Below are 24300 nucleotides of genomic sequence, written 5' to 3'. Positions count from 1 at the left end.
TCACATTTGTTGTACCAGTGTACCTGCAAATGTGATGTGACAATAAAAGTGATTTGATTTGATTTGTACACACACTCCCCAAACACACTCTACCCCAGGTCCAGGTACCATTGCCATCAAAAGGGCAATCCACCCCTAGACCCATAAGACTTTACCCTTTTCCCTGGGGTGAAGACAGGCAGACCACCATCTGTCCTGCAGCAGAGTGTTTGCTTTTAAAATCAGTTTTGTTTTGGTTAGCTTCAAGAGTAGGTTTACTATGTTTTGGTTTAGGATTTATCACTGGAAAATGTTTCATCTCACTTCAGTTTTTATTTTGAATTATTAAACATAGATGTTATTTGTCAGTGCCAAATTTAAGACTCTTAGATAAGTCAAATAAGGATTCGGGTACAGGAAGATGGTGATAGACTGTCTGAAGCAGTTAGAACAAGACAATGCTATTGAATGGACCTCATAACACAGGCTATACCCAGGGGAATCTACACCAAGTCTGTATGGTTTACCGAAGATACATAAACAGGAGGCACCTTTAAGACCAATTGTATGATCAACTCGGTCACCTATAACATCTCTAAGTTTTTGGCCTCGATCCTCAACCCGCTGGTAGGCAACTCTGAACACCACATCCAGAACACCTTGGATTTTGTTGAGAAGGTGAGAGATGTCATTATGGAGGCATGTTACATCTCTCTTCACTTGCATCCCAGTCACTGAAGCGTTGGCAATAGTTCGTAAGAGATTACAGGATGATCCCAACCTCAGCAACAGGACCGCTCTCAGCATCGACCAAGTGTGTTTGATTTTGAAACTGTGTCTTCATTCCACCTACTTCACATACAAGGGTCAATTCTACGGGCAGAAACATGGGTGTGCCATGGGTTCCCCAGTGGAAAAGAGGGCTTTGTTATTCTACGCTGGAACACCACCAAGCCATTGGTTCAGATATGTGGATGACACCTGGGTGAAAAACAAATCTCAGGATGTACCACATTTCACAGATCACATTAACTTAGTGGACCGACACATCAAATTCACCAGGGAGGATATGAAAAGTGGCAGGCTAGCCTTCTTAGACTGTGAGATTTCCATCAGTAATGAGGGACATCTAAAAGCTGATGTGTACCGTAAACCTATGTATACGGATCAGTATTTAAGATTTGACTCCCATCATCCACTGGAGCATAAACTGGGTGTCATCAGGATGCTACAACACAGCGGCCAGGGAAGCAGAAGAACACCACATCAAGAAGGCCCTGAGTAAATGTGGTTATCCCAGCTGGACTTTTGTCAAAGCTGGGAAGGCGCCTAAAGAAAGCTCCAGCCGAACCAGGAGAGAAGGACAACCGCTGCCTAAGCGAAAAAGCCTGTAGTGATCCCGTATGTGTCAGGAGTATCGGAACAGTTGAGACGCATTTTTTCCAAACACCATGTCTCTGTTGCTTTTAAACCAAAACACGCTGCACCAAAAATTGGTCCACACCAAGAATCCACACCGAGGTCCCCCGACACAGAAAGAGTAACACTGTGTACGCTGTTAAGTGCCAGGAGGATTGCCAGGATTTATACATCAGGAAAACCAAACAACCTCTGGCAAAGCGGATGGAACAACACAAAAGAGTTACCTCATCAGGCCAGGACTCTGCAGTCTATTTACACCTACAGGCCAGTGGACACTGTTTTTTCCTCAATAGTTTTTTGTCTGATTTTAGATCAATTGTGTTAATACAGTATGTCAAAATGAAACATAACTGTAAATTCAGACATGCGAGGTTGTGCTGAAAAGAATGATACCAAACAAGGCAAAGCAAATCGTTTTTAAAGGTGAAATGTAGAGGTAAAATTTAAAGTAGTCAAAAACAGCCAATTATACCCTTGTTGCTTTAATGCATTTTTAAAAATATTTCAAATTTGGCATTTTTGTTTTCTTTCAGAATGTCCTACCCCATCCCAGAGTCACACTCAGTGGAGTCCAGTGTGTTGGCAGGCTGCGGCGCATTGACCGGACCAGCAGCACCAGTTGAGTGCTGTATACACTGTTCCACATGAAGGTGGCCATCAGGAGGAAGTGCAGCAGAGCTGCTACAGCCGTACACGAGCCACGGTCCGGTTCTATGTGTTCATCAGAATTCAGGAGGTCGTTGGTCAAATCATCACCCTGCACCTTAGTGTCATTCTGTCTGCTGGAGTTTTGGACTCCAGAGAGGAAGGTGATGATGAAGGCCAGCAGGCTTAGGTATATGCACAGCAGAGCCAGCTTTGAATTCAGGTTACTTTGCTGCCCATGAGTATTCCTGAAGAATCTACAGAGAGAAAAAAACAACAACGTTTTAATATTTTTAAACTTTTGTATTTCTAAAAGGAAAACACGAAAAATAAAAATGTAAGCCCATTTGTAAAGCCCGTACAGTCAACAAAATCATTTGGTTTTAAGCACATCTTTTTGCTTTAAATGTAATGAAAAATATTTCTTATTATAGATATTTTTCTCTATATATAACTTCTTTCTTTGATATTAAGGCTTAAAATCAATCAAACATGTTTTTCTTTTTAGCTGATAATATAATTATTTTCATAATTAAACAAACTAACCTTAAACAATAAAAAATTATTGATTACTACTGGTTTTCAGGTCTTACAAATGGGAAAACATACTCCAATTATCCCTCCCAAAATTCTCCTGAATTTAAAATACTGCTTTTATTACAAACTCTACAGACACCAGTTTTACCAGTTTAGGACTTTAATTAGTCAGATAAAATAAGAAAATAATCAATCCTTATTGTTATTATAATTATACTGTTTGTTGGATCCAAGTAAGTTTCAGTTTGTGAAATAACAACTAGAAGTGATGAGTGGTAAATGTGATGAGAGAATTTAAATGCAACATAATTTAAAGTCATTTCTAATCTGTGAAGTAACCCAAACTTACTTTTCTTTAATGTGATAAATGATCGTCACAACCAGACCCAGAATAGAAAGAGAAAGTCCCACAATGGAGATCACATCCAGAGCTTTCGCATACTCGTAGTTCTCTCTGTATGACTGAAAAACAAACAGGATTTAATCATGCCATAAAATATAAATAGTTTACATTTGGAGCTAGTTCATGACCAAGGTTAAGCAAGCTGCAGCCTTATAGCTGTGAACCTGTAAACTTGTGATACTCACCCAGAGAGCAGCAAAGTTGGTGGTGTGGTTACAGAAACATCTCATGAGTCCATCTGAAGTGTTTCCTTTAGAGCAGCCACTGGTGCTCCAGTCCTTCTGAATGTAGTTCCAGAAAACACAGGAGAAGTCGTACAGAGACGTCCCATTGATGTCCTAAAACAGAAGCACACAGGTTTAGAAATCTACAACTTTGATTTACAAAGTGTCTATTCTGGGCTTGTTTGTAACAATCATCCATCACATTATTCAAATTCAATTCAAAAGTGAGCTAAATCTGACTAACGCCAGGGGAAGCAAAGCTCAAGCCAATGCACACTGGTCAAGAGACTATGAAAATATGACAGGAAACAGAGACCCAGAATCCAGACACACAGCTTGATGCAGGGAAGGACGTAAACGCATAAAGCGATAACACTAACATGAGACTCACTTAACACTAGTGATGGCCAACAATTCTCTTTGGTGACATCTGGTGGCCAAAAATATGGAGAGTAGCTTGAATCTACAACTAATAATGAACTTCTTCATTATGATTTCCCACTCTACAGAACTGAGCCAATAGCTTCTGTTTAAAATCATGTGACAGTTCTGTCAGATATCAGGTTGATGTGATTTGAAAATGTATTTTTTAGTAAAAAATAATGTTATGTCTGTGTTAATAGTAAATCACTGTGATGAATGATCCTTACTTTTTTTTAAACATGTGCTATGGCGTGTTCCTTTTTTTTTTTTTAGATTGCTTGATGTTTTTTACTAATAATATCTATCTATCTATCTATCTATCTATCTATCTATCGAGAGAGAGAGAGAGAGATAACAATGTACAACACAATGGATTGGGATTATGCTTGTGCTGAGCTGTGCCCCTTCCTCCACGTGATTATGTAATAAACCAGCGGACAGGCATGTTTATATATAATATACTATAACTTCTATAATTATAACTAGGGCTGGGTATCGTCACTGATTTCTAGAATCGATTCGTTTCCGATTCACAAGGTCCCGAATCGATTCAATCCACGATTCGATTCAATTCGATTCAATTCAATTCAATTAGATTTGAATCTGGGAAATTTTGACAGTCAGAAATATTATAATTCAGATCAGTACATTTACATATTTTTGTATCTATGAAAAGGAAGCTGACACACGCATGACTTTATCAAAGGTGTGAGCATCACAGCAGATGCCTTTGTGTCAAAATAGCTGAAGATAAAACACAGAAAAACATGAAGGTGGTTTTCCTGGCCTGGGATTTTATAAAAATATCCTGCAGTACATCAAAAATGCAAGAAAACCATTAATCAACATATGACGTTACAGCGGTTTTATTAGAGACACGGCTAAGCGTTTTGCATTTTGCATAATTTTAAAAAGTTTACATTTGTTCAGTATTGAACAGCAGAAATTAGGTTTTCTTTTCGGAAGTATGTAAAACGAAAAGAAAAAAAAACAGCGGCCGACAGCGCTGCAAACAACGGTAGTCTTGTGATAGCAAGCAAGCAAATAATGAAGAAAACAGATTTTTAGACGGGAAACTGTTCTTGAACTACAGAGAGAGAGAGAGAGAGAGAGAGAGAGCTGTGCATGAAGTGTGATTTTATTGTGGTGGAAGCAAAACAGTAAAAGTCAGAGAGAATTCATGACGATGTTTATGTGAAGCGTAGTTTGGATCTTCTTTTGCTGCTGGTTCGGTCAATATTGTTTGGAGAGAGATAAAACCAACAGCTTTAGAATCAGCGAAAAAAGGGCGTAAACACAAAGCGCGGACCCACCAACAGATCAGAATCAGCGAGCAGTCGGCTTTCAGCCCCGACCGTGTCCGTGCCGTCAGCTGAGAAAGGCGACATCTCACTGATTCTGATCCGCGGGTCCGCGCTGTGTGTTTACGTCTTTGTGCAGAATCCGTGTACCTGCTCTCATTCGAAATTTTGTGATCTTTCACCTGAGATTCTGGCATTTCGGGCAAAATAAATTTATATTAAAAAAATCGATTCAGGATTTTAATGAATCGATTTCACGTTATCCAAGCCAGATTTTAATCGATAAAACGATTATAAAAACCCACCCCTAATTATAACTATATATATGTATAGTGTATTTCTTATATACATTTTTGACCTGGGAGCAGAATTGCTGATGAACTACTTTTTGTTTAGGAATAAGCAGAGTGTCCTCTCTTCCCAGCTCCATGTCTCTTATTATGTCACATACGTTTGCTCTCTCGCACAAATCACCAAAATACAGCACAAATCGCACCAATGATTCAGTTCCTTAAATTGAATCAGGTTGTCACGGTCACTGTGTACCCGGCTGGTTGTGCCAATAAACTGATTGCTTGTATTTAAACTACTATAAATAAGTTGTTGGTCTATAATATCTGAAAATGTCAAATGCATCCCTCATGAATTATATCAAGTCATATTGAACCACCAACAACATTCCTGTCACAAGGCAGAAGCTACAGTCAGTTTTGGCAGTGACTTTATTATATCCTTTATTTATACAGTTAAATGAAATGTCTTCTTTAAGAGCAGAAAAAAATGCAACAAATAAAACAATAGTTTTGTAAACATATTTTAAGTGGCCAAAAAGGACCAGATTGGTTATAATGTAGGTAACACAGAGTTATAAAGATACTTGAAAAACAGGTAATTGTATATATAACCCCTTTGTAAATCCTAAGTTAAGAACAAACTCAAACTACTGGATCAAAGACCAGTTGGTCCAAAGACCATGAAAAATGTTTTGTTTTTAATGTGAGACAATGACAGTGCTTGAAGTGAAAAAAAACAACAACTTATTTCATGTATAAGGAAGTTATGTGGTTTAGAAACACACATTTGGACTTAAAGCAATCCTCCTGAGATACCCAGGAAATACCAAACTCATAGCTAGAGAAAAAAAAACAGTAGTCAATAAATGTTATCACACTTTAATTATCATAGAAATACTGAATTTCTTACTATTGGCCTGAATAGCATCTCCACATGTTGTGGCACCATGTTGGGTTCCTGCCCTCTGACACTCGCTGACAGGACCCTGATGGTGGCCCGTCGCCTCATGTAGAGTTTTGAACGGAAGAAACGATCGTTCTGATAGAGAACGAAACCCAGAGAGAGGTTTGAATCTGTCTGATGGCCTCTGACACCTTCGCCTAATATAAGAAAAAGAAATCCACTGTAGTTAGTAAAAACTAGTTGAAATTTGAAGCTTTTTACTAATAACAAACTAAAACAGCTCTCTTATAAATACCCCTTACTAATACAATGAGCTTCTTCAAAAGTTCTGTTGTTCTCTCCCAGGAATGCAGTAAGTGGAAATGCAGAAAACTCACCTTTTGGGAATTGTATGCAAATAAGGGCATCAGCTACGAAACCGTTTCCCACGACAACCTGTGTTGCGTTTGTGTTCAGCTGAATTCTGTTGGCTATAAAACTGTCAGAGTCCCCTTTTGCAAAACAAAAAACTGAGCTGTTAGTGATCACATAAAATCAATTTTAAAATTCCAAATGTAAGCTTTAAACCAACAAAATACTATTGTAGTAGTTGTAAAAGGTGTAGTGAAAGGTTTAGGTGTACTAGGAATTGTTGAGGAAGTAGTATCAGAAGTGTATGTAATAGTATTCAGCCACAGCAAAGAATACCTAAATACTAACTAATAAAAACTAAAACATTCCAAACACAATGAGTTCACAAAAGGACTATAATCTCAAAATGCTGGGTCACAGACCCAGACCCCCGACACCACCGTGCACATAATTCCTCAAGGCGATCCTTCACTTCTCATGTGCTTTCACTAGCGCCATCTAAACCCTCCCTCCTTGACACAGTTATTCAAGACAGCTCTCAAAGGTGACTTGTGGTTCTGACAACATCAAAAATGGCATTATCATCTTCTATGAGGTTCAGCCGCTTGGTGGAATTGTATGTCAGGGGCTGGGTCTGTGACCCAGCAGTTTTGAATTTGTTTTCTATTTCTATATCTTATGTTCTTGTGTTGCCACTATTAGTTAAGATTAGTTGAGTTTTTTTCTAGTTTTACTTCTTCTATAACTCCTGATTTATAAGTCTTTTCTTGTCTTCAGTGTCAATATGTCATGTGTTTCTTGTCTGCATACTCCATGTTGTCAAGTTTGTGTGCCATGTCTAAGTCTCTCATTGTTTCTTGTTTTATTTTTATAAGGTCTCATGATCATTGTGTTTAGTTTTGCTTCCCCTGTGGTGTCACTATGTTCACTCTAATCAGCTGTTTTCACTTCCCTTGTTTCCACTTCCCTCATTACCCTTTGGTGTATTTAGCCCTTTGTCCTCCTTTGCTCAGTGTCAGGTCATCTGTTCTGTTTTGCGCCATGTCTCCATGTTACAGGTATCTTTGTATCCACATGAAGTTTCATGTTTAGGGTTTTATGTTTATTTTTAGCTTTCCCGGTTATTGTTTAGTCTCGTCTTTGTTTGCCTTGTGCATTGCTTTGTATTTCTCCATCAGCCATATTAAACATCTCGCTTTTTGTTAATTCAAGTTTTGATCCACGTTCCTTTGTTTCTGCATTTGGCTCCACTATTCACAATACATACAGTCTGCTTCTGCATACTGTGACATTATACTTGGCTCTCTGCCAGTTTTGTGGGTTATCTTTATGGAAAGAGGTTCTCCTCTAATCAGTTCAAATTCAAATTTTATTTGTCACGTACACAGTCATACACAGTACGATATGCAGTGAAATGCTTGGACAACTGCTCGTGACCTAAAGAAAACAAAAAAGGAAAAGGCTATGAATAAGATAGGAAATAAATATGAAAAATTAAAAAGGGTAAATTTTACTAGGAAGGAATAAAATATAAATTAAGGTTAAAAAGGAAATAACTGTACAACACAAATTAGAATGAAGGGTAAATTTAACTGGGAAAGAATAAGATAAAATATATAAATTAAAGTTGAAAATAAAATAACTGTACAACAAAATACACAATACACAATATAGAACTATATAAGAATGTATGAAGAAATATAAATAAATATATACACAATAACAGCAGCTGTACAAGTATTAACTGGAAATGAAGAATATAGTGACCAGTGTTCAGAGTCAAGCCACGTCGCTACCTGATCAAGGGTTACCCTCGATCATCTATCAAGGTCTTTTGTTGTCCGGAATATCCTTTGATCTCTTCTCTTGCCATTTATTTCAAATTTTCCAAGCTCATCCACTCTACTCTATGGAATTCTCAATCACCTTATTGAGGCCATGGGCTACTTATCTTCGCTAGCCTGCCTACCGGTTAGTGCAGATATCTTTAGACCTTCATAACACAGTTACTACTACAGGGTGGGCCATTTATATGGATACACCATAATAAAATGGGAATGGTTGGTCATATTAAAGTCCTGTTTGTGGCACATTAGTATATGTGAGGGGGCAAACTCCTCAAGATGGTTGGTGACCATGTTGGTCATTTAGAAGTCGGCCATCTTGGATACAACTTTTGTTTTTACAATAGGAAGAGGGCCATGTCACACATCAAACTTATTGGTAATGTCACAAGAAAAACAATGGTGTGCTTGGTTTCAACGTAACTTTATTCTTTCATGAGTTATTTACAAGTTTCTCTTTGTTCTAAGCCATTGACATGTCGAAGAGGTTAACACGTGAGGAGTGGATCAAAATTGTGTTGATTTCTGGTGAACGCAGTAACCGGGTCATTGCAGCAGATTTCAATGCAAGACACCCTCTGAGACCACCCATCTCCCATGCTACAGTTAGCAAACTGCTTGCTAAGTTTCGTGAAACTGGTTCAGTGTTGGATTTGCTAAAATGTGGATGCAAGAAAACTGTCACTAATGAAGAAACATCAGTGGCTGTCCTAGCTTCATTTAGCAAGAGCCCACAGCGTAGCACTCGTCGCATGTCACTGGAGAGTGGTATTAGTCGAACATCCCTTCGGCAGATATTAACTACTCACAAATGACACCCTTACAAACTCCAGCTACTGCAGCATCTCGAGGATGACCCAGATCAGCGCACAGAATTTGCAGAATGGGCAAAACAAAAATTGGAACAGGACCCTCAGTTCACGCAGAAGATTTTGTTCAGTGATGAGGCAAAATTTTATGTGAATGGTGAAGTTAACAAACAAAACCACCGCTATTGGTCTGACACTAACCCACATTGGATGGATCCCTCCAAGACTGTTGGATCAACAAAAGTGATGGTATGGTGTGGTATATGGGGTACAACGATGGTGGGTCCATTCTTCATCATTGGAGACCTCAAGGCCACTGGATATTTGAAATTGCTACATGATGATGTGTTTCCCTCTTTATGCACTGAAGCTGGCACGTTCCCTGAGTTTTTCCAGCAAGCTGGTGCACCACCACATTATGGGTGCCAGGTTTGAGCATTCCTAGATGAACAATTTCCTGGGAAGTGGATTGGTCGTCGTGGGCCAGTTGAATGGCCCCTAAGGTCTCCCAATCTGATCCCCTTAGACTTTTATCTTTGGGGTCATCTGAAGGCAATTGTCTATGGTGTGACGATACGAGATGTGCAGCACCTGAAACTACACTGTTGCTATCAGTGTGTGAAGAGTGGGAGAAGAGGGTTCCATTGACAATCCAACACAATGGGCAGCACAATGAACACATTTTATAAGTGGTCAGAAACTTGTAAATAACTCATGAAAGAATAAAGTTACGTTGAAACCAAGCACACCATTGTTTTTCTTGTGACATTACCAATAAGTTTGATGTGTGACATGGCCCTCTTCCTATTGAAAAAACAAAAGTTGTATCCAAGATGGCCGACTTCTAAATGGCCACCATGGTCACCAACCATCTTAAGGAGTTTGCCCCCTCACATATACTAATGTGCCACAAACAGGACTTTAATATGATCAACCATTCCCATTTTATTACGGTGTATCCATATAAATGGCCCACCCTGTACTTCTAAGGGATGCCTTCTTTGGGATCTGACACACCAAAAGCTGGCACCAGTTCCCTTCAGGGCTTTCCCCAAGCCGCAGCTCATTCATGTTTAAGCCATTTGCCTATATGTACTTATTATACTTATGCTTTCAACTCTAACATGAAGACGTTGGCCCAGCTAGTGAATTGGAGATAAATTATGTGAATTTCAGGAGCAGCACCACGCCTCGAAACATGCCCCTTCCAGTTGTTATCTATATATGACCACCCAGTTCTACAAGCTGTTCGTTCTCATTTCCATACCTTACCCTCCCTGACCCTTTTCCATTCTTTCACTTCTTCACTTCTCAGTAGTACATCAAGATCTGCCAGGCCTGGGAGCCACCACCCATCCCCTCAAAACCTTTCTTCAAACTGCAGCTCATTCATGTTTAAGCCATTTACATTTATCTACTAAAAAAATGTTGCCAAACCTAAAGTGAGGATGTGTGTCAAGCTAGTCAATTGAGACATTTGATCTCAGTAAGTCACACGATAGGGTGGGGCAAGGTCTCACAATGGGTTCATCCAGAACCTTAGCTGATAATGACCCACACCCATTTTCATAACTTGGCAAATGTCAGTAAGCAGATGATCGAAATTGGATTAAGCGACAGTTCCATTAGTGCTTAAATCTGCGACTCTCCACCAACTGGTCTTAGAACTGTTGTTTCAAGGTATGAAACTGGGTGTGGCTCAGGCGATTAGAGGATCATCAGGGGGTCCTTTTTGTCCTTCTGCGGGGGGATACTCCCACTAGGTTTAAATCTGGGACTCCCCACCATTTGACCTTAGAACTGAAGAAGCTTCTCGGATGAGAGGTGAAACGTCTTCAAGCAACTTAAAGAAGTCCAGACGCTTTTCTTTGCAAGCTCCTTTGACTACAATGACCTGGATGACTGAGAACCTTCACAGACATGTTAATGTTTAATGTTTTTTATGTTAATTAATGTTGAATCGATTCTAATTAGTAGTTATGAACAGTTGTTATGATATGGCAGGAAGGACGGTATTTAACTGCTGCAATCATTGTACATCCATAAATACATCCATACATTACATACATCTATAAATCTGGCTAAGCGGATGGCACGACACAGAACAGCTAACTTGTCAGCCCAGGCATCCAAAGTCTACACCTACAGGCCAGTGGACACTCTTTCAATGATAAAGATGTACACACCCTGGACAGAGAGTCAATCTGGTTTGAGTCAAGCTGAAGTCAAGGAGGTCATTTACGTGAAAAGGACAAGACCATCTCTGAATTGAGGAGGGGCCCTGAGGGTACATCATTCTCCATCTAACAATGTTGTGATTACAGCCATTCCCCAACTCTCTGTGAATGGTACTCATGCCATTGATAAATTGTCATTGATCATGACAATGGTCAGGACAATTTGCTTGACCTCATGCCCTATTGTTTGTCAGTGGTGCTAGTTTCAGTCATTATGCAAATGTACTATTTATAAGGTTGGGGAAACCTGCTATGAGGTGCCGTAAGGGATATTATTACTAAAATGCTCTCACACACACACTACCAAAATTTTATCTCTCACACACACTACTGAAATTTTATCTCTCACACACACACTACTGATATAATGCATTTTTTTTTTTATTTGGGGCGCCTTTCAGAAACCCAAGGTCACCTTACAAAGAACAAAAAAAAGGAACAATAGTCATAAAATACATAAAATAAGTTAAAATTGCAAAACAGAGCTTGACAACAGATAAAATCAGCACTAAAGCGAATAAACCAGTTTAAACACATGTGTTTTGAGCTGTGACTTAAATACAGAAAGGGAGTCAATATTTCTTATGGCTGGAGGAAGAGAGTTCCAGAGCCGAGGAGCAGAGCGACTGAAAGCTCTGTTCCCCATAGTAATAAGGCGTGAGGACGGAACAGTAAGATGAATATTAGATGAGGATCTGAGAGGGCGGGAAACAGTGGTGATATGCAGCAGGTCACACAAATATGAAGGATTTATGGATACACTATATAAGAAGCAAGATTTTAAAATTTATCCTGGCTTCTATGGGCAACCAGTGAAGCTGTTGAAGAACTGGGGTAATATGAGCTCTTAACGGAGTACGGGTTATGACCCGTGCTGCAGAATTTTGAAGAAGTTGGAGTTTATGAAGGGACCTTTTAGGGAGACCAAATAGGAGGGAATTGCAGTAATCAATATGGGACGAAATAAGACTATGGACAAGGATGGCAGCAGCATGGAGAGTAAGGAAGGGACGGAGTTGGTTAATATTACGTAAGTGGAAGTATGCAGACCGGGTTATGTAATTAATGTGAGACTGGAATGAAAGAGTATTATCAAGTATGACACCCAAACTCTTAACCTGAGGGGAGGGAAGGGTAGGAGAATTTTCAATGTTAATGGAAAAACTGTGGGATTTGGTTAAGGTAGATGGTGTACCAAGAAGTAAAACTTCAGTTTTATTACTGTTGAGTTTGAGAAAATTGGAGGAGAACTAGGATCTAATCTCAATAAGACAGTTTGAGAGGGAGGTAGGTGGGAGGGATGAATTGGGTTTAGTAGAAATGTAGCTGGGTGTCATCGGCATAATGCTCTCACACACACACTATTGAAATGCTCTCACACACACTACTGATATAGAGTCACACACACTACTGAAACGCTCTCACACAAACTACTGAAATGCACTCACGCACTCCACTGAAACCGGAGGCATTTCAGCTGAACAGGTTTTTTTCTGACAAGGAAACTAACGGAAAAAGTGGTACATTTCAAACCACTACAAGGATGTCTACTCAGCAACCTGCTAGTACAGCAGTCCCCAACCTTTTTTTGCACCACGGACCATTTATGGCTGACAATATTTTCACGGATCGGCCTTTAAGGTGTCGCGGATAAATACAATAAAATAAAACCAGTACTGGTACCAAAAAAAGAAGATTTATTTTCAAAAGTAATTAATTACTTAGTTACTTAGTTACTTTTTAAAAACACGATTTAATAAAGCGATAAAGCGATAGATCTTTCAGTCCAATTCTACTTTTTCTACATAATCCATCATACAAAATGTAATCAAATGGAAAAGTCTCTTTTTTTAACTTGTTTCATCAGTTTTAATCTTTTAACTTTATGCATCAAGCAAAAATTTAATTACATGCAACATTCTCTGAGTTTAATAAATTAGTTTAACATTTAAACCTATTTTCTACACATTCCAGCACATAAAATAAAATATTTTTTGTGTTTACACTCACTCTTTCAAATAGATGCAAGTAAAACACAGCAGAAAATAAATAAAGTCAAAGACTCAGCGGTCCTGTTGCTCTATTTTCACCTGTAAAGCAGGACTGCGGTAGGCGGAGGTTTACCACGAGGCGATCGTGGCTCAAGAGTTGGGAGTTCGCCTTGTAATCGGAAGGTTGCCGGTTCGAGCCTCGGCTTGGACAGTCTCGGTCGTTGTGTCCTTGGGCAAGACACTTCACCCGTTGCCTACTGGTGGTGGTCAGAGGGCCCGGTGGCGCCAGTGTCCGGCAGCCTCGCCTCTGTCAGTGCGCCCCAGGGTGGCTGTGGCTACAATGTAGCTTGCCATCACCAGTGTGTGAATGTGTGTGTGAATGGGTGGATGACTGGATATGTAAAGCGCTTTGGGGTCCTTAGGGACTAGTAAAGCGCTATATATACAGGCCATTTACCATTTACCCTGGTGCAGGTGTGCCGTGGTCAGTTGAAGAATCCGCGAGTTTCTCTGTGAGTTTCCCATTACGTCGTTGCGCACTCGGTGCTTGCTTGGAAGTTTAGGGGTTTTTTTCGCTGTAAAAAGAAGTTTTCTTCCCACGCACGATGGACGCTAATGTTTTTGTCACTTTTTATGGAATCAAACTCAAAGTAAGGTCAGTACTTCCACGCTTTAAACGCTGCACGCTCATACTCTCTCCCACAATCGATATGTGATCCATTGTTGATCTGCACACAGCTGTTGTCACTAACGGCGCACTCGCTTACGTCACTGTCGTGAGACATTCTCGCAAAAAAAAAATCACGGTTTTAGTAACGCAGCGTTACTACGGGAAAGTAACGGTAATCTAATTACCGTTTTTGCAATAGTAATCCCTTACTTTACTCGTTACTTGAAAAAAGTAATCAGATTACAGTAACGCTACTGCCCATCTCTGTTCATAACACATGGAAAAAGACCCAGGGAAACAGAGTTAACAATATAAACGATATAAAAATAATGATAAAAAATTATAAAAACCCTGAAAACCATAAATGTCAAACCGGAGCCTCAACTCTTGCGGCCAGTACCAAACGACTCACAGACCAGTACCAGTCCAGGGCCCGGGGATTGGGGACCGCTGTGCTAGTAGCCTAAGTGAAGCAGCCGCATTACTTAACATACTTACTTACCATATATATTAGCATCCTTGAATCCAGAAATGGATTCAAGGTGCAACACGGAATTTGGCAAGGATGTCCTATTTCCCCTAAGCTTTTTATATTGGCAACCAAACTGTTAACACTATTGATCAAGAACTCTAATGACATACAAGGAATTTCAATTTTTGATAAAGACTTCAAAATAAGTCAATTCGCAGATGATACATCTATTTTTTTGAAAGATAAATCAGTGGTAGAGAAAACTCAATTTTCTCTAAAGCTTATGGTTTATCTCTTAATATGAAAAAATGTGAACTACTCCCGATTCATGCAAGCTCTGAATCCTCAATAGCTTCGGTTAGAGTTGAATCTAAATTTAAATATATAGGGCTGATAATATCTAAAAACCTAATTAGAAATATTAGTGTATTCTCTGCTAACTGTAACATGGAGATGAAGAACTCACTTAGCCACTGGTTAACCAGAGACCTCACTATCTTTGGCAGAAACATCCTATCTAAAGCTAAAGGCATCTCCAAATTGATTTATCCTTGCCACTCTCTATATATCTCCTCTAAAAACATTAATAAGGCTAACACAGTTATTTTCGAATTTTTGTGGAGGAATAAAACCCATTGCATTGAAAGATCTCAGCTTATGAAGGAATACAATAAAGGTGGTATCAAAGCTCCAGAATTTGAATCTATGGTTGGCACCCTTAGAATTAAATAGTTAAAATCCTGTCTGTCACAGGCAGACTCTATGTGGTTCCACATCCCATGATCCTTGTTTAATAAAATAGGAGGATTAGACTTTATTTTGAAATGTGATTTTGATGTAAATAAAATCCTGATCAAGATATCTACCAGTTTTTCCTTCAGTTTCCTTGTCAGGAAACAACTTCCTGTTCAACTGAAATGCCTTGGTTTTCAGTGGAGTGTGTGAGAGCGTTTCAGTAGTGTGTGTGGGAGATAAAATTTCAGTAGTGTGCGTGAGAGTGTTTCAGTAATAATGTCCCTTACGGCACCTCATAACCTGCAGTCAGCTGAGACTGAAGAAGTCACATGAATGAGTGATGTTATCCCACTGAAAACGCTACATCCAGATCAAGAGAATCAATCTTTTGGGACTGACTTACCTGGATGATTGAGCATGCATCAAGACATATATGTCCTTATACAGAAATTCAGAACAATTCTTAAATAATCATTCATGTCAATAAAATATCCTTAAATCATTATTAAATCATTAAAAAAAGTCCCATAAAATCTTTAAAAAAATCACTGGAGGACATTCCAGGATCTGGTTATGAAGGTCACACTTCAATGTTTTGTCTGTTTCTCACATAGAAGTCAACACTGTGCTTTTGCTTTCACAGTCATCTCGTTAGAATTGAACATTTTACTAACTGCTATCATGCAAGTCTATGAGCTTCTCCATTTATCACATTGCTGCTAGTGTCTTCTTGTTTGTAGAAGCCATTACTGTGTTAATCGTCTAACTGTATAACACCCAACAGGTACAGAAAGGACCGATAATAGTGACATTTGACGATATCCAGTGACTGGTTGTGAGCACGACTGCAGTTACTGTTGATATTTGGTCATTGCATAGATTACTCTGGTGTTGTTCGGACTGCGCAGCTGTGCTTATTTCCAGCTGTAGAAGAGCCTGCTGTTTTAATCTGGGTTTCTTGTCAGATATCACAACAGAAGTTTGAATAGAACCTTCAGCTAGAACAACTATCACTGCTCACACAACATGTGCATTTAGTCAGAGTCACACCTCTTAATCAAATACAGCCTGTCTCAGAAGAAGTCAGTGAGAAAACTTTATTGAGGCTGCAAGGGAGGAAACTTGTGTCTAACCCCTTCCCATGGTCATAATAACCCAGAGTGCAATCCAATAAAACATAAAAGTTTATCATAATACAGCTCAGACTTTCTCCGTGGGTTAGGCCTAGGCATCATTGTTAAGTTAAATATTTTTAGTTGGTTGCAACACTACATAGTAGACCGCAGAATTATTGGTCTTGTTCTCCACAACTTACAGAAAATCATAGTGTTACTCAAAGAATCTCTTGCTGTGACATTTCATCAGCTCTGCACAAATAAATTTCAGTATTGGGTATATTTTTGTCATTTTATGCAGATCTTTGTTTCAGACTGAAAAACGTTGACCATTACTAATGAAATGTACTGAAATGATTTGAGTGGTTCTGATTTCACCTGTACTGCCACCATCAGATCATCATTATAATATACAGTTAGTGTATATCTGAATCAGCCTCAGCTAGTGACTGTTTTTAATACTACCAATGAAATATCTCCACTAGCTTGGCTAACATCCTCATTTTAGGGTTGACAGCATTTTCAATGGATGAAGGCAGATGGCTTGAACATGAATTAAGGCTGCAGTTTAGGGAAGGCTTAAGAGGGGACTGGCAGAAGCTCCCAGGCTGGGCACATCTCCAAATAAGACATCCCCTAGAAGCAGTAATGACTGTGCATTACTAAGGTCAAAGATGGTTGCAAAAATATAACTGGTACACAGTAAAAAATGGAGTGTCAATATTTCAGAGTAAACCTATTTTAACCTAGATAGAGTATTTACAACTCTATGAGGAGTAAACCAGCTCTAACATCAGAGTTAAAAGTCAGTGTAAATTTTGTTAGTCACGCAGTGAAGACTTAACTCCACACAGTGGATTATTACCAGTCCGCAGGCGTGTGCGGCCTCAGAGCTCTAATACGCAGGGAATTTTCTCCGAAGAGCTGCCAACGTCAGGTAAGTGAAGTTAACATTCCCATACTGGTAACATTGTTTAAAAGGTATTTTTAAACTAAATAGCTCTTTATAGTTTCACTGATGTCGAGTGAGGACATGTTAGCAGCATTTACCCATAGGTTTAATGACATTCCAGTAGCTACATGCTAGCAGTTGCTAAAAGTTCAGATGTTCGTTATCTTCTCACTGCGTTAATATGAACCTAAAACATTTTAACTATGTATTTCTTCTAAATGCTGTCTAAATAATATCATTGTCACATGTCAAATCGCACAGTTTGAACAACTAAATTACTATTTATCAGTAAGCTAATAATCGCTAATTAGCTTACATAAGCGAACGTACTTTCAGAAAAAGTGGGTAACATTACCATAAAGTTAACTTTATTAGTTTATATTATTTTAAGCAAATGCCAAAGGCATACACTACTTTTGAGTTTTGCTCATTATTTAGTAAGAAATATGTATTTTGTGTAAATTAACTGATAGCAATGTTAATGACATGTTAAGTAATATTAAGTAATGTTTCTATTTTGTAGAAAAGTTTAAGAGTATGGAAAAACCAAATCGCTGAGAGATGCAACCAGAAGACGGATGAGAAACATACTTGAGGCTGACATGACAATAACCTCATCAAATTCCCAAAGGTATGTTGTTTAAAATATACTTTCCATCACCTTTATTTTCATGGACAGTGAGTTGAGCTAATCTACTGTCAGAGGATAGTCACTTAATACTGTTGTTTAATGTGTTGTTGTAGGCTGGAACCAGTGTACAGCAGCATCTAGACAACATCACCCAAAGCAGTCAGCCCTACCTTCTTACTCAGGGATCCACAAGAAGCAGCATTCACACCTTCATTGTGATTGAGAATCATGCACTTCCATGTAAAGCTACAGGTTCAGTAGGAGCCCTTGATGAACTCTTTAGGGCCCATTATGTCTTTGGTACATCATACAGTTAAAGGTTTGTTACGTTAATTAAATGACACTGAAATGAGAAACATAATAAATGCTGTTACTTTAACCTGTATATTTGTTGTTATTTCCATAATGGAGGATAGATCACAGTTATTTAGTAATATAGAGCGTTATTATTAAACTAAATTTGGAGTAAAAATAGCTCTATAAAGTGTAATCAAATTACTCTGAACAGTGTGAATAACCCTCAGTGTTAAATATTTTTACACATTTTGTTGTTAATTTTGACACTAAATTGAGTACAATTAACACTGAAAAGTTAACACTGGCCATAGAGTAAATTTAACTCTAATTTTGAGTGGGACCAAATGTTATCTGAAGCAGAGTTAAAATCAACTCTGTAAGTGTAAAATTGACACTTGGTTTTTTACTGTGTAGGCAGGCTTGCAATGATAAGTGACCCATGCCTCAATAGGGTGGTCAAGGATTCCGCTGAGTGGACCAGATGAGCTGAGAAAATTAGGAATGAATGGTGTGAGAAGAGATCAAAGGAAATTCCGGATGATGAGAGAACCCTAATCACATAGCGACATGGCTTGACTCTGAACTGAAGCTTTGGAGGAATGAAGACCATATGGTTGTAAAGAAGGACCTTGAGCTGTAAAACTTAGCCATGTGTTACTGGAAGTTGCCCTGGTACCCCGGTCCCAACAGGACTGCTGCTGCAAATGTCCCAAATGCAATTTCATTGTTCTCTGACAATGACAATAAATAAATAAATACTAATAAATACTAAATACTAAATTTGCAAATGAGGGAATGATAATAGAAAACTGCTCTCTCAATGCCAGAAAAATTAACTGTTATATTTTTCAAAGGAGGGAATGATGGCAGAGAAACTGGCAACCCAGTGACAAGAAACATTTGCTGCTGTTTATTGGAAAGAAGGGCTAGTGGAGTGATTAACTGGCAGCACAGTGGCAGTAATGTTCATAGTTGCTCCATTTTGTAAATGATAGACAAATGGCAGATAAACCAGAAAGCCAGTGCATGAAAGGTTTGCTGCTGCACTCTGCAAAGAAGGAAATAATATCGTAGCCATCCCAGTATAAGGAATGTTCGCTGTTGCATTTGCAAATGAATGGCACAGGGGAAGAAAAAAAGAAAGTTTAATGCAGAGATGCAGAGAAAATTAACATCCCAGTGGTCGAAAAACATGCTTTTGCATTTTGCGAATGAGGGATAGAGAAAGAGAACCTGGCATCCATTTGCTGCTGCGTATTGCAAATGAAAGATGGTAGAGCAGTTTTTTTGGCAAATGATAGATGGCAGACAACGTGGCATTCAGGGGACAGAAAAGCATGCTGCTGCATTTAGGTAAGGAGGGATAGACAAACTGGCAACCTATTGTCCATAATTTTTTGTTTTTGCAAACAATAGATAGATGGGACTGACATCCTGGAGGCAGAGGGGTTCACTGCTGCTTTTACAAAAATAGATCCAGAAAAACTGGAAACTCAGTTGCAGAAAACCTTGCTGCTGGTCACACTAGGTCAACCAGCCACTCCATATCAACAAAATCAAACAAAATTGGTGTCAGTCAACTGTGCTATATTTGTGCTGGTTTGTGCTGATAAAACATTTGTTTGTGCTACCATCATTTTAAAGACATGAATTAAAGTGTATACAGGTCATCCAACATCGACCAGCCCCTTTCTTTACTGTTGTGAGAAATAAACCAGCATTGGATATTTTTTTAGCATGATCATACTCTTAAAACTAAAAAAAACTAACATATAATAGTTGAAATAAACTGCATTCTGTTGGAGAGAAAAACTTCGATTTGACCTCAAAATGATTTATTAGCTGCCAGCCGTGTTTCCCAGGTGTTTCCTCTTGCCCTGTGTCCCTCTTGTATTTAGTGTCTGCATCTCCCTCTGTTCATTATCACATTCTCCCTCATCTCTGGCTGTCTGTTCTGTTTGTCAGTGAAATTCTTAGGTTTTCCCACTTTAGTTTCTATTTATTCTGTCCACCTATAAAGATGTGGTTTTTTGTAAAGTTCTGCCTGTTGAGTCTGATTTATATCCTGCCTGGCGGTCACAGCGACACTTGACAAAATCAAGGTCCCCATTTGTAACTCTGTCACCACTGTCCCATAAAAAAATACACACAGACACGGCATTCAAAGTTTTACAGTTTCAAGACTCCCTAAAACAACAATTGTTCCTTAATTTGACACACACCTGTGGATCTTAAATCTGTCTGAACAGATATGCCCTCAATGTTAAATTTATTAAGGTATTCGTACTGCTGCCAGAATGTGTCAAATTTGACCGAAACTGTATGTTGGGGTTACCTAGTGGAATATGTTGTGATAAAAAAGCAGCACACTTTGCTGGGTTTTTTGACACAGTTTCTCACTGACCTTTAAGAGAAGTGAACTGGACTCCCTGAGTGCCTGCAGCAGAAATCTGTGCTGACTGGACCACCAGGTTTGGCTGAACTATCTGAGATTGAGATGCATTGAGATTGAGGCTGAGGTTCACAGAGAGCTGATCCAGAGTCACCGTCAGCCTGGAGATAACATACAAAAAGCATTGTCATTTCTAATGTTCAGCTGCCAGTCCCTCTGAAATGTAATACTTAATCATTTTAAAGCACCAGGTTTATTTTTAGCAATTCTAAAAAACAAAAAATAAATAAACAAACAAATACAACAAAAAAACAAAAAAACAAAAACACAGTTGTTTAAAATTAGATATCTATACACTTTGAATCCTATCAGCAAATTATGATACAAAAAAATCACTTCTTTTAAAACAGATCCCCCCCCCCCCCCAAAAAAAAATTGCGTAATTTTGTTTTCGGTCGATATATTATGGGTTATTGTTTAAACTTTCCAGCAATGGCTTTCAGTATAACAGACCTACACTCAGAGGAGAATGGCCAGCCTGCTTTAATTGACTGGAAGTCAAATAACCAGTCATTACAACCAGGGTATGCAGAAGAACATGTTGGATGCCACTCTAGTCAGCTAAGAACAGGAAACTGAGGCTACAATTCAAAAACTCACCAAAGTTGGACGACAGAATGCTGGAAAGATCTCATTTGTTTTGATCAGTCTTGATGACATTTAGATGGCAGGGTCAGAGTTTGGTATTGCTACTAGTCATGACCATCCCTTTATGACCATAATATGCACATTTACCCCAAGTACATAGTTTCCTCTAGGTCTAATAAAGTATTCTGATTCTGATGTACCCATCTTCTGATTGCTGCCTATAGTAAGATAATGTGCAAAGCTCAATTCATTCAGTTCTCTGTACTCAAATGGCCTCCACAGTCACCATATATCAAACCAATATTGCACCTTTAGAATTTGCATTAAAGGTGTGAAACCAAAAACTCTTCACCAACTTTGTGATGCTGTCATGACATCATGGGCCAAAATCTCCAGCACCTTGTGGAATCTATGAAGTTTTTAAGACAGTCCAACCTGGTACAATCAAGCTATATTTAATGAAGTGTCCAGTGACTGTATTTGTTTAAACAATTGTTCCACAAAAAGAGAATATTGAAAAGGGTCTAATTTAAACCAAACACAATAGGAAGTGTGACCAGGAGATATTTTATTTTGTATTCTTATAATCAGCTATCATTGATTAATCATTTACCATTGTTGAATCAGTTGACAGAATAATCTTTGAATCACATCTATGTTACTTTGAGCAAATATTAATGCATACAGATGATCAGTACTTGGACACCGGCCTGTCTGCGTTCAGTTCTGCACGTACGCCGGCCTGTAACAACACACACACACTTAATAAGAACAGAAAGGTCGTCTTAGGACAGTCTCTCTGAGAGCTACACTATCACAAAGTGCACAATGTAATACACACTTGTTTTTCTCTAAAGTAGCAGTTGATGTCCATATAAGGAGAACGTTTTGAGTGCGAGGAACTGTTATCATTGCCAGTAAGGTCTAACTGTGTGACGTCATAATGACTATAAAGCTTTCTGTCTTTGTGCAAACGAAGAAGAAGTCCGGCTCTTCCCACACTGTAATGTGTGTTTTAATAAATGATCTGTGCTGACCCAAACTATATCCCAGTCGTAGTCTCTTCCTCAAAATCCGAACCATGACAATTCTGGTGCCGAAAAACCCGGTTTGAGGAGGGACAAATGGAGCTTGGCTGGGGTATAAGTGGTGTCAGACGGACAGCCAGGAGGCCGACTGAGTGATGGGCCCCGAAGTATGAGAGGTAAGCACCGCCTGTTGATGGATCTCCAAAGGTGCTGAATTGGAAATTACACTAAATTAAATGTTCACTCAGTGGGGCTTCTGTTCTGTTCTGATCTTGAGTAATTAGTTTTAAAATAGGGCATATTAGTCTGACTAAATTCATTGCTGTTTATTTTGGGGGTGAATTTTGAGCTAAGAGGTTATATGTGTTTAAGACAATACGGTTTAAAGTGTTTGATGCCAGACAGTAAATCGGTAGTGTAGGAAATTTGGTTGATCTGTGCTGACCCAAACTATATCCCAGTCGTAGTCTCTTCCTCAAAATCCGAACCATGACAGAAGCTTCATATAAGTAAGATAAGATGACACAGATACGATGAGACATGAGAACTTAGGAACCTTGTAACCATCAATATAGATTTTATTATTTGTTTGGTTTACCCCAGACTTGCGTTTTTTGCCTTGGTATCATCTGGCACAGTGGCATTCAGCAGCTGACTTACTGTTGCTACTGCTGCCACCCTGACGTTCTGCAGAAACAAAAATATGAACTAAGATTAATATGTTACATGATTATAAATCATGACCAAACCCTTGTTAACACTGATTTAAAGCTTCATTTCTTTTTTTTCTTAAGATTTGTTGAATGTTTGTACCTCTGTGGCGTTTGCAGACAGCAGCAGTGTGTTGGCGATCTCAGCTGCTGCTGTAACATTTTCAGCTGTCAGCTCTTCTGGGTTGGATGTCAGAATCTGAGTGCTGGTTGCCAGCATCTCTAAATCAGCTGGACTTGTGAGCTGAAAGAAGACAGACAATCTGGATTCCTCTGCATGGGATCTCAAAGCTGCATTTCCACAGGATTGCCTCAAAGCAATATTCTTAAACCTCAGTTATACAAGACTTTCAATCTACCTTCAGATGAAAAAAGCTGCACTTCTTACATTTTGTTGTATGTCACTGAGTGTCAGGTTACACTGGAAGATCTGTGGATGGCTGAAATTTGCTGATCCATTCATGAACAAGCATCTGGTTAAAGCCCGAGGTTTACCAGCTGAGTGGGAATAGTAACAGAAAGAGAAGCATCACTACACTGTGCTGTACCTGATAGAGTGATGTTGGACTGAGGGGATGACTTACCGCTACTTGTTCCTACTTCACACTTTTCATTATGTGTCCTCTCGCCACTGCTCTACTCCCTCTACACTTCAGACTGTGTGGCCACCCATGGCTCCAACACCATTGTGAAGTTTGCTGACGACACAGTGGTGTTGGGTGCCATCTCCAACAACGATGAGGCGGCCTACATGGATGAAGTGAAGAATCTGGCATCGTGGTGCCAGGACAACCACCTCCAGCTGAACGTCAGCAAGACCAAGGAGCTGGTGGTGGACTTCAGAAGGGGTCAGCACAGAGACTACAAGCCCATCATCATCAATGGAGCTCCAGTGGAGAGGGTGCAGTCCTTCAAGTATCTTGGTGTCCACATCTCCTCAGACCTGACATGGGCTGCCCACATTCAGGTCCAGACCAAAAAGGCCAGGCAGCGCCTGTATCACCTACGACAACTGAGGAAGTTCAGGGTCTCTCCAAAGATCCTCAGGATTTTCTATACAGGCGCTGTGGAGAGCATCCTCACACAGAACATGACATCGTGGTTTGGGAACAGCTGTGTGAAGGACCAAAAAGCTCTCCAGAGAGTGATCCGTACAGCAGAACGCTGCTGCAGGATTGCTCTCCCCCCGCTTCAGGACACCTACGCCAGGAGATGCCGGACTAGAGCAGCGCAGATACTGAAAGACCCGTCCCATCCTGGCAACAAACTGTTCCAACTTCTGCAATC

At 39.3% G+C, this 24300-nt stretch overlaps 1 protein-coding gene across 1 annotated transcript in view; it reads right to left on the bottom strand.

The window, feature by feature from the left end:
- Nucleotides 1–23503, bottom strand: part of LOC146607806 (adhesion G protein-coupled receptor G7-like) — a 28543-nt gene extending 5040 nt beyond the window's left edge. Inside the window, exons 1-9 of the mRNA XM_085348615.1 lie at nt 23402–23503; nt 23117–23257; nt 22902–22990; nt 20640–20788; nt 6509–6622; nt 6138–6328; nt 3172–3324; nt 2933–3045; nt 1945–2303 (exon numbers count right to left, since the gene is read on the bottom strand). Coding sequence (XP_085204741.1) covers nt 1945–2303; nt 2933–3045; nt 3172–3324; nt 6138–6328; nt 6509–6622; nt 20640–20788; nt 22902–22990; nt 23117–23257; nt 23402–23476 — 1384 coding nt within the window. The 5' untranslated portion in view covers nt 23477–23503. The remainder of the gene's footprint in view (nt 1–1944; nt 2304–2932; nt 3046–3171; nt 3325–6137; nt 6329–6508; nt 6623–20639; nt 20789–22901; nt 22991–23116; nt 23258–23401) is intronic.
- Between the last annotated feature and the right edge of the window lie 797 nt (nt 23504–24300).

Source organism: Diplotaxodon limnothrissa, linkage group LG23 (assembly GCF_057381915.1).
Source record: "Diplotaxodon limnothrissa isolate DT_005_m linkage group LG23, D_limnothrissa_male_GT1.1, whole genome shotgun sequence".
NCBI classification, from domain to species: Eukaryota; Metazoa; Chordata; class Actinopteri; order Cichliformes; family Cichlidae; genus Diplotaxodon; species Diplotaxodon limnothrissa.
The sequence above is the reverse complement of the archived record's forward strand: the minus strand, read 5'-3'. Positions and strand labels throughout refer to the sequence as shown.